The 11,184-nt window shown below is 41.0% G+C and overlaps 1 protein-coding gene across 5 annotated transcripts in view; it reads right to left on the bottom strand.

The window, feature by feature from the left end:
- Positions 1-6,103, bottom strand: part of HERC4 (HECT and RLD domain containing E3 ubiquitin protein ligase 4) — a 118,839-nt gene extending 112,736 nt beyond the window's left edge. For 3 of the 5 annotated variants that reach the window (XM_006148951.2, XM_006148952.2, XM_006148953.2), the window contains exons 1-3: positions 5,745-6,102; positions 4,413-4,443; positions 3,623-3,927 (exon numbers count right to left, since the gene is read on the bottom strand). In XM_006148951.2, coding sequence (XP_006149013.1) covers positions 3,623-3,848 — 226 coding nt within the window. In that variant the 5' untranslated portion in view covers positions 3,849-3,927; positions 4,413-4,443; positions 5,745-6,102. Of the gene's footprint in view, positions 1-3,622; positions 3,928-4,412; positions 4,444-5,744 lie in introns of all 5 variants that reach the window. The other 2 variants (XM_006148948.2, XM_006148950.2) reach the window with 1 other exon arrangement.
- Between the last annotated feature and the right edge of the window lie 5,081 nt (positions 6,104-11,184).

Below are 11,184 nucleotides of genomic sequence, written 5' to 3'. Positions count from 1 at the left end.
AAAAAAACAAACAAAGAATAACCTCCTTGGGACCAGCAGGTGGCGTAGTGGTTACATAGATGGACTCCCACAAGGTGGAAGCAGTTCAAGTTCCAGACCAGTGACTTGAAAATCATGCCAGGTACATGTGCGTGCATGCCCAAGATTCAGGGAAGAGAGCGAGAAGAGATTGAGAGGACTGCAACATGGTGGTCCCTCCTGGGGGGTGATTTCTCACTTTCCCTCTCACTGTGTTTGTCTGTCTCTCTCTGGTGAGCACACATGCCCTAAGACAAAAAACCTTCTAAAACAAAACAAAACCTTAATGAAGCTATTTCTTTCTCTTTCATTCCTTATTACAGAGTATGTGTTAGGATTTAAAAGTCGTTATTTGGGGCTGGCAAGTGGCATGGTGGTTAAAGGCGCTAGATTCCCACATGGCCGACCATGGTTCAAGTCTCAGACCTGGTGGCTTGCTTTCTCACTTCCTCTCTCTCTGTGTGTCTCTCTGATCAAACTGGAAAATAATAATGATAATAATAATAAAGTTAAATAAAATAATTCTTTAAAAAAAAAAAGGGTCATTATTTAAAAAATAACATGTAGCTCCCTCCTTTCTGCCTGCCTTCTTCCTGACACAAGTTTAAAATCTGATAAAGTGAACTATGTTTACTACATGGTTCTAGAACTAAACCAGACTCACTCAATTACCAAAAGACTTTAAAACCAATAAATAAATTCTAACTACTCTTTATCTTTTAACCTAGTCCTCAAACTACCAAATGTAAAAAGGGGTTGGGAAAGGGACACATTTAAATCATTAAGAAATTATTTCACATAGGAATAATTTTAGTTAAAAATATTTAGCACCCAAGCATCTTAAATCAAAACCAAGGTTAGTTAAAAAATGAAATCACCATCAAAGTAACTACCTTCCCTTGAGCTTCTTTTCCTACCTCTTTAATCTGAGTTTATCATAGATCACTGAACCAGGACTTATAATAATAAAAATCTTTTCTCAGAATTGGAATCCTTTTCTGTAAAATTAAACAATTCTGGGGCCAGCAGGTGGCATAGTGGTTAAGGGCGATGGACTCCCACATTGGCTGAATGCAGTTCAAGTCCCAAATCTGGCAGCTTTCTTTCTCACTTCCCCTTTCTCTTCTCTCTCTCTCTGTCCCGCTCTAGTCAAATTAAAATAACATTAAAAAGTTAAGTAATTCTTAAAAAAAATAAAATAAAACAAGCAATTCCAAGTCCAGATTTATTTTCTGGCTATTTATGTGATCACTGATAGAATTCTATTTAAGCCACCATTTTCTAAAAAAAAAAAAAAATCTTTAATTCTATCCCACAATGACATTTCCCATCATTTAAATTTCCTAGGCTCAAGGTAGGACACATAGTGTCAAATTTTAATTCTTTCCAGTTATTTCACTTAGGCATACCTTAACTCCAAAAACCCAGATTCTGAGTTTCTCAAAGATAAAGTTCATGCATTTTACGTTTCTATTCCAGACTATGATATATTCTGGAAAATAATGAGGCAATCCTAAAAAGGTATGGTTAATGATGGAGACCCATCCACCCAACTTCATATTACTAAACAATGTTTCCAGGATCAATCACTAGGATAATAAAGATGTCACAATGCAATCATTACAATGTCAATATGACCACAAAGAACCCTCTTCTGGCTAGCTCAGCATCTCATCTGTAGAGTCAGAGGCTATTCCAGACATTATAATCACTAATATATTATTAGTGCAATGTCCACCCTTGTCCTAGAAACAGAAATGTTTAGTAACATTTCACATTTTAAACCTTAGTCAATTTCAGTAACTATACTGGCAATTTCTATGTGCTTGTTTTGTACTTTTTACTTGTTCTACAGCCTTTCAAAAATTATTAAAGCAATACAGAGAAATGTTCATTTATTTCTATGTGGTATGTTAAGTACAAAGAACAGAAGCAGCTCCAATACCATGAAAATCTCAGCATGAGGCAGCACTGCAAGCTAAGCAGAAAAGGTAAAGGGTCCAACCATCTGCCTCAAAGCAGAGATAACAATCAGTAAATCACCATTCATCCCTACCAACATGACCACTTCAATGCCTGAGGTTATGAAAACCTGGTAACAGTTGTGAAATACTCTTTAAAGAAGTAGAGTACAAGAAAGCTACCATTCCCTTGAGTTCTGCAATAATTAAACCCACTACATCAAGTATCACTACAATGCATACAATAAAACTAAATTCCAGTATTTGCAAGTTAGAAAAGTTTGGCAAGGTGGTGAGATGATATGAAAGATGAAACACCTCTTAATGTCTGAATATTTTGTATCTACTTAATCACTCAAAGGTAGACTAACAATAGAAAACCACTTAAATAATGAATAAAGAAAAACTGTGATAGAAAATACTTAAGTACTACTATTAAAGTTATAATAAACTATAACTCAATACAGCTGCAGTCTCATTATCACCCCTTAAGATATTAACTTTTAGTTAACATAGATGAAAGCAAAACTCATATAACAATGATATTCCTAGATAAAATATTTTATCTTAAAATATAACATATGGGGACCAGCAGTTAGTGTAATGGCTATGTCGCTGAACTCCCACGTAGTCGACCACGCTTCGGGTCCCAGATCTGGTGGCCTGGCACGTGTGCATGCGTGCCCAAAATCCCAAGAGGTTAACAAAGAAGACGGGATTGCCACGTGGCCATCCCCCTGGGGGGATGATCTCTCGCTTTCAGTCTGTCTGTCTCTGTCTGGCGAGCACATGCACCCTATAGCTAAAACCTCTCCAAAAAAAGAAAAAAAAAGAAACCAACATATGGAAAATGGAACGTCAACAAAATACAACCAAATTCCTCAAAATCCTCACTATCCTTCAAATACTTTAAATTTTGCCTGTAGGGTGCCGTAAAATCAGGATGCCTCATTCACAAACCATTTTTTTTAATTCTTTTTAAAAAATATTTTTTATTTATTTGTTATGATTGTCAAGCCACCCAGTCCAGGACTTGAACCCAGTCAGCATGTGAAAATCTAGCGCCTTAACCACCACACCACCTGCTGGCCCCCACAAAACTTTTAATAGCAAGCACTGCTATTTGAAAGTAGGAAATACAGAGAATAAAAGATACTTCCAACTAGTCAAAATAAAATTTTACATTTAAAATACTACCATAGGGGAATGAACATAAGAATGAAGATGTATTTTAGTCAAGTGAGAAGAATAAGCTTTTGTCTTAGTTTTTTCGTGCTGATGTATGGAAAATGAGAGTAAATTATACATTTAAATCTGTCCAAGGTGGCTAAACAGTACTTAGTAGAGAGGATCTGTATATTACATACTCTACACTTTTATACTTTATACTAAAGAAGATCTATACACTGCAGACGGGTTTTCTCTAATACTTCACACACTGCCATACAATAAGGGTTTATAAAGTAAGTTAAAAAAAAACACAACACAACACACTTAAACACATGCAAAGTAGAAAGGATATATTTAACTATGTTTTGCTCTTAAAATGCCTGATTTTAAAAATACAGAATTAGAACTACAGAAATTGTGACACTTTAATCTCAACAAAATAGAAACAAAATTTTAAAAAATTTTCAACTTACCTGGTTTTTTTCTGGATTTTTCATGACCTAGCTGTCCTAGATCATTACATCCACATGTGTATACTGTTCCATCATCCAGAACAAATACAGTATGTCTGAGTCCACATCCTACATCTCGGACCTTTTTATTTATAAAAAAGTCACTTTTTCTGGGCTCTAGTACAATTTCTTCATCAATTCCACCCAAACCTAGCTGTCCAAAGGATGCATTTCCCCAACATAACATGCTTGTGATTAGTTTGGTCTTCCAGTTTCAATAAAAAAACTCCCTTCTGAGACACTGGAAAGCTGGAGGTATCCTAAGTCTGAGGAGATAGAAAAAAAGTTAATATGACCTCAAAGAAAACAATGATATATATCAGCTCTTCCAAGTGCTAGACTATGATAATCACTAATATAGAAACAGAAAATATATCTTATGAATGAGGGACATAAGTATCACACTTTCAAAAATTTATCAGCTGTATTTTTAAAATGCATTATATAGAAATGTTGAGAGAGAATACATCACTATATTTTTTTGCAAAACTTAACTAATTACACTAATTTCTGTGTTGACCTCGTTATCTCTTGATAGACTAATGAAAATAGATACTTTCATGAAATGTATCAGTTTTATTATTTTGAGTTTTTTTGTTTTTTTTTTTTTTTGCTTTAAGTCACTTCAGTGGGAGCAAGAAATGACATCTTCTTACTGCCCCAAAATATCAAGTATACCCAGTGAAAAGTTTAGCTAACTGGAGAAGCATAAAACCTCCCTTAAAGTATTAATTAAAAGTTTAATACTTACTTCCACATCAAAGGAAAACTGAAGTTCTTATCTGTAGTAGAAATGAAACCAATAATGAAAAATATTTTAAATGTCCACAACTTAAATGATTCTTGCTATTATTTACACTATTAGGCCAAAGAGATTAAAGTCTTTTATGTCATAATCTGCAAACTGCCTTTTCAAAGAGAGTCTCTTATCATGTCATAATCTGCAAACTGCCTTTTCAAAGATCGTATTTTACAAACTGAAACACCAAGACTCGAATCTCACAACGAATTTAATTTTCAAACTATGTGCATAATACAGAAAAAAAATATTCAGTTTAAACATCAAGATCCTCCCCCAAATTCAACATTTACTATTACAAATGGCAACTATAACTAAAATACTTCCTCTGGGCAATCTGTGTATCTCTACCTCTGAGACAATTACTTGAAGTAGTTATAAAATTACTAATAACTCAATACTGCTGATTTTTCAAGAATAGAAATGGGGGCTGGGACACTAACAGTCTGGTGGCGAAATCCGTAGAACTTTCCAGTACATTGAATATTTCTTCGTTTGTAAAGACACTATCAATCAAAGAGTCCACTTCATCTGAACCTACATAGATTTTTTAACAGATCACGTTACTAAATAACACCATTACAGGAAGTCAGCTTTATTCCTGTCGTAGTCACCCATATTTTTAACGCAGAACCGACCAAGTTTCAAAACCCAATTTCCTACATTCCGGCTAGCAAGTGCCGACCGTGTCCCATTCCAAGACCCATCCATTAACAGTTTTATTTCATTCTTTCGGGGCGTCAGAACTCGAAGAGTTCCCGAGAGTTCTGCATTGTCTTTGCATATTTTTCCTCCAAGGGGAGGACAGGAAAATACCTCCCTCGTTTCTGCGCGCGAGGTTTAACCAATCACCCTTTTCTCTAAAAGTCAGAAGAGCTACGTCCTCTCGCCAGCAACAGGTAGGGGAATGGAAAGCCGCTTAGTCCTCCCATCTTCCCGCGAACATGCACGCAGATAAGCTCACGGAGACCAGCGAGGAGAAGCCGTGTGCACACACCCAACCTCGCGGGCCGACCAGCCAACTACGGCTGCCGCCCGCTCGCTCGCTCGCAGAAGCCCCCGAGGTCGGCGGAGCAGGCTTGGCACCCCGCGGCTTCAGCCCGAGGGAGGCCCTTCCCCAGGGAAGTGTGACATTCCAGCCTCCGGGTCAGGGAGCTCTGACCCTGTCCTCGCCCCCCGCCCCTCACCCCAGGAAGCGCCGAGGAAGCGCCCTGCGCAGGCCGGCCTGTATCCGCCCCGCCGGCCTGCCCCTTCCCTAACGCCGTCACACGCCCCCGAACTCACCCGGGCAACGATTCACCCGGCCCCCCAGAAAAGGGGCAGCCCAAGGCGACCGGGCAGCCGCGTCCAGACAGCAAGGCAGCACGTTTGCTGAGACAGATCTTCAGCTCGTGGGACCTTCTTCCTCCAGCCAGTGGCGGGGGGCGGCTCCTCCGGCGTTGGTAACGCTGCTCCGCTGCTCCCCTCCCTGGCCCCTGTGAAACTTTACCAGGCTCCTCAGAGAAAAGCAGCCGCCACTGCTGTCCAGTCCAGAGACAGCCGTGAGCGACCCGGATGGAGCGGGAGGGGAAGGACAGGAGGCGAGCAGGGCGGAGAGCGGAGGGGCGGGGAGAGTTGCGGGAGAGGATAGGGAGGAGAAGAGAGAGGAGGAGGTGGCTACGCAGGGAGGGGGAGGGGCCAGCCGGAAGTGAGGCGCGGAGCACGCGCGCGAGGGCGCCCACTTCCCGACCCTCGCGCGTGCGCAGGAATCCTCCCTGGGCACCGTGATCTGGGCGCCTGCGCAGTGTGCAGCTTTGCTCTGCGGAAGGGGAAGCCGAGTACGTTCGGGAAGTGGGAGCTCACAGACTAACCCAAGGTGTCAGCGTGTTCTTAGCGACGTTTCTACGGCATGTGGACCTTTCAATGAAAAAGATAATCGTCGCTTTGTGATCTGGTTATCTTTCCACTCATGGGTTCAAGTCTTTGTGTTATTTTATTCTGCATTTTAGTAAGCAAAATTTTAAGTAGCCTAAGAAGCACAAATACGAATGTAAGGGCGGGTGAAGATTTTTACTTGATCCCTTAGTCTCAACTGGAGCTTATTTTAGGATGAGAGAAATGTTGGTAGCAATGGCTGAAGCTACTCACATTAAGTATCAACATCAGCCGTTCATGTTCCCGAAATAGTGTCGACTCCCATCACTGTGCACTCTGCTTGGGAGAGAAGCTTAAATTTCAGAGTCGCTTTTAATAAGACAAAATTAATATATGGCTAGAGCCTCTCCTTCATGAAAACAAAGTCCAGATTTACCAGACCAATCTTTTTTTAGTTTGCTATAGGTTTCGGGTGTTCACCAGAGAGAGTTTGAAAACACCCCAGAGGGTATAACCATACTGGAATCCCTCATCTTCCATTCTCCTCTTGGGATTTTGGGCGCTTTCCCTCACACACCTGGCATTATTTAAACCAGGGGTCAGAACTTGAGCTGCACAATGACCGTGTGGGATCCAGCCTCCTTCCTTAACCTCCCCACATCCTGCAGGCCTGAGACCAATCTTTTTTTTCATATAGAATTTTGCCAAAGGACATGTTTGCTATAGGGCTCTTGGGCTCCCAAGAGACACAGGGCAAAAGTGAAAAATCACCTCCCCAGGGTGGATGATCACATAATTCCTTCCCCCATTACCCTCTGGGACTTTGGGTTCGCACGCACACATGCCCAGTGTGAGTTTTAAGCCACTAGGTCCAGGTCTTGAATCAAATGCAGTCATGTGGGAGGCCAGCAACATAACTGGAGGTAACTGCTATGCAGTCTGCTGACCTCTTAGGAAAGGAGAATGTGAAGCCAGATTTTGTTGAAATTGTACCTTAAGAGTTGACTAGAGACCAGCATATGCTGTGGTGGTTATGTTGGTGGACACCTGCATAGGTGATTGCAATTCAGGTCTTGGACCTGGCGGCTTAAAACTCATGCCAGGCATGTGTGCATGCATGCCCAAAAATCCTGAGAAGAAAACGGGGGAGAAGGGATTGTAGTGTGGCCATCCCCTCTGGTGTGTGCTTTCTCACTTTCTTTCTGTCTCTCCAGCAAGCACACATGCCGTATAGCAAAAAAAAAAAATCTCTTTAAAGAAAAAAGACCAGTACTTGACGTAATGGCTATGTCACTGGACTTGCTGGACTCCCATGTAGTCGACCACAGTTCGAGTCCCAGACCCAGTGGCTTAAACTCACACTGGGCACGTGTGTGTGCGTGCCCAAGATCTGGAGAGGAGAATGGAGAAGAAGGGATTGCAGCATGGCCATACCCCCTGGGCGTGATTTCTTACTTTCTGTCTTTCTGTCTCTCTGTGTCTTTCTGGCAAGCACACACACCCTATAGCAAAAACCTCTAAAAAAAAAAATTAATTAAAAAAACATTCATTAAGACCTGTGACTTCAGGGTTTATCTGGAGAACAAAGAAGGAATTCTACAATAAGCCATCTCTTTATCTCTTATTGAAAACTATATTTCGGAATATATCTGTTCTAGAATATATTGAAATCTGTGTGTTTCCTGAGCTGCCATGACAAAAAACTACAAACAGGGTGCCTTAAGAAAACAGAAATCTACTTTCTCACAGTTCTGAAGACCTGAAGTCAGAAACCAAGTTGACAGCAGAGTTGGTTCCCTGGGGGGGAGGGGGAGGTCTCAGCTTCTGGTGGTTGCCACTAATCCTTGGCAACCCTTAGAGAAGCATCACTTTAATCTCTACCTCCATTTCTACCTGTTTTTTTTTTTTTTATTTTCTTATGTCTGTTCAAATTTTCCTCTTTATTTAAGGACACCAGTACTAGGAGCCTCCCTAATGTATTATGACCTCAGTGTGACCTAACTACATCTGCAAAGACCCTGTTTCCATATAAGGGCACCTTCATAGGTACCAGAGGTTAGTTCTTCAGAATATCTTGGGAGCAGATCAAACTCAACCCACAACAATTTGTTACAAAAATAAGTGCAAAAAGACAAGATACTTGAGAAAAAAAAAAAAAAAAAAAAAACACCATTTCAACATTAGGAGTGGTGGAAATGGCCAGAAAGCATACTTTATTCTTATTTTGACAGCTTCTTTGTTCCAGTAGGACTGTTTATTGTCTTTTAACCTTAAGGACTTGATGACTCAGACTATATCATTATATGTACTTGATGCAGCAACAAATAAACATTAAAATTTGAGTGACTCAACGTAATGAAAGCATACTTTATCTTTTTTTTTTTTCTTGAGACAGGATCTTGCTGTGTTACCCAGGCTGGCGTCAAACTTATAAAATCCTATTGTCTCAGCCTCCTGAATTGCTTGGATTACAGGCATGTACTACTACACCCAGTTTTGTTTTGTATTGTTTTGTTTAAACCTCTCTAACAGTTCAAGTGGGTGTTCCTACTATGTGTAAAGTGATTTCTAGGAACTTGGAGAGATGGGGGCAAGAGGAGCTTTTTTTTTTTTTTTTAAGAGAAATTTTTGTTATAGGGCACTTGCTATCATAGGAGAGACAGAAAGAAAGCAAGAAATCTCCCCCTAGGAGGAATGGCCACACTGCAATCCCTTCTCCTCCATTCTCCTCTTGGGAATTTGGGCACACATGCACACACACTTGGCATGAGTTTTAAGTCTCCGGGTCTAGGACCTGAACCAGAGTCAACTACGTGGGAGTCCAGCAACATAACCATTATGCCATCTGCTGATCGTGGCAAGAAGAGGTTGTTTTGTTTTGTTTGAGAGATTTTTGCTACAGGGAGCATGTGCTCGCCAGAGAGACAGAAAGACAGAAAGCAAGAAATCACTCCCCAGAGGGATGGCCCCTGCAGTCCCTTCTCCTCCATTCTCAAGAGGAGCTTTTTAAAATTATAGTGTCTAGAAAATAAAAAAATTTTAAGAAATAAACAATGTCTGAGGGGCCAGCAGGTAGGTAGCCTGGTGGTTGAGGTGGTATGGTGGTTGAGGTGCTGGACTCCTATATGTTCAACTACAGTTTGAGTCCTGGACCTAGCAGCTTGACTTCTCATGTTCGTTCTCTCTCTCTCTCTCTCTCTCTCTCTCTCTTTCTCTTGTGCATGTGCCCTATAGCAAGTTAAAATAATAACAATAACAATTTTTTAAAAAAATGTCTGAGAAATGTCATGTATCCCTGCTTCCAATTAACATTAGCAAGAACTACGTACCTAGAAATGAGAGCACTGGGAAACACAGTCCCTGTCTTGAGTTCCCAAGGACTACTTTATGCACGGAGGGGAGAGTATGAGCTGGTGAACAGCTATCTTTGCCTCATGGATGCATCTCTGTCTAGAATATTTTTAAGGTTAGGGTTTTCTTGTAGACAATGGAATGGACATTTCTGGATGTTCCTTTAAACATAAGTCTATGAAATTGAAATACAAGACCTTAGAAAACTGCTTGTGGTGGGCCGACAGGTGGCATGGTAGTTAAGGGCACTGGACTCCCACATGGCTGACCTTGGTTTGAGTTCCAAACCTGGCAGCTTGTTTTCTCCCTTTCGCTCGCTCTCCCTCTCCCTCCCTCCCTCTCTCTCTCTCTCTCTCTCTCTCTCTCTCTCTCTCACTCTGTCACTCTCTGGTGAAATGAAAATAAATAAATAAATGAGGGACTAAATAAATTTAAATAAAATCATTCTTTTTTAAAAAAAAATTGCTCAGGACCAGCAGTTAGTGAAATGGCTATGTCACTGGACTCCCATGTAGTCGACCGCAGTTTGAGTCCCAGACCCAGTGGCTTAAACTCACGCCAGGCGCGTGTGCGTGCCAAGATCCGAGAGGAGAATGGAGGAGAAGGGATTGCGGCATGGCCATCCCCCCTGGGGGATGATTTCTCGCTTTCTGTCTCTGTCTCTCTCTGTCTGTCTGGCGAGCGCACGCGGCCTATAGCAAAAACCTCTCAAAAAAAAAATTGCTCATAGTTATCTTTAAGATGAAACAAGTGTAGGATTCTAACATTATTAGGATAATGTAAATTCATTGTATAAAAGTAGCATGAAATGTTCCTGATGGCTGTTGAAGAAAGTGATATTTTTTTTTTACCAAAAAAAAAAAAAAAATACTACTCTGTTTTGACCTTAGGTTTAAAAAATCAAAGTGTTTCTGTATCTTTTTTCTAGGACTGCTGTAACAAAATACTACTCAGGCTGGTTTAAACAGCAGAAACTGACTTTTCATAGTTTAGGAGACCAGAAGTTCAAGATCAAAACATAGACAGGTTTGGGTTTTTTGAGACTGTTCTCCTTGGCTTGCTGATAGCTACTCCTCACTGTGTGATCCCATGATTCTCTCTTGGTCTGTGTTCTCTGTGTCCTAGTCTTCTTTTCTTATAAAGATGCTAGTTGGGCTGTCCTGGAACCTAATGGTTAAAGGAGCCAGGTCCTATACGGCCTACCACCGTTCAAATCCTGGCCCCAGTGACTTGAAAAAAAAAAAAGATTGAGAATGTGTGTTTGCCCCAAATCCCAATAGGATGGAGAAATGGAGGAGAAAGTAGTATGTGCCCATGCCCTACTATGGGGGTGTTTTCTCCCTTCCTCTCTCTGTGAGTGTGCATATCCTCTGGCAATTAAAGAAAAAAATAAATAAAAACAGATGGGGCCAGTGGGTGGCAGTGATTGAGGCGCTGGACTCCCACATGGCCAACCACAGTTCAAGTTCCAAACCTGGGCTTACTTTCTCACTTTCCCTCTCTGTGTGTGTGTCTCTCT

The sequence above is a fragment of the Tupaia chinensis genome, unplaced genomic scaffold, assembly GCF_000334495.1.
Source record: "Tupaia chinensis unplaced genomic scaffold, TupChi_1.0 Scaffold000250_1, whole genome shotgun sequence".
In the NCBI taxonomy this organism is placed as follows: Eukaryota; Metazoa; Chordata; class Mammalia; order Scandentia; family Tupaiidae; genus Tupaia; species Tupaia belangeri.
Note: the sequence above shows the minus strand (reverse complement) of the source record. Positions and strands in the feature narration are given on the sequence as shown.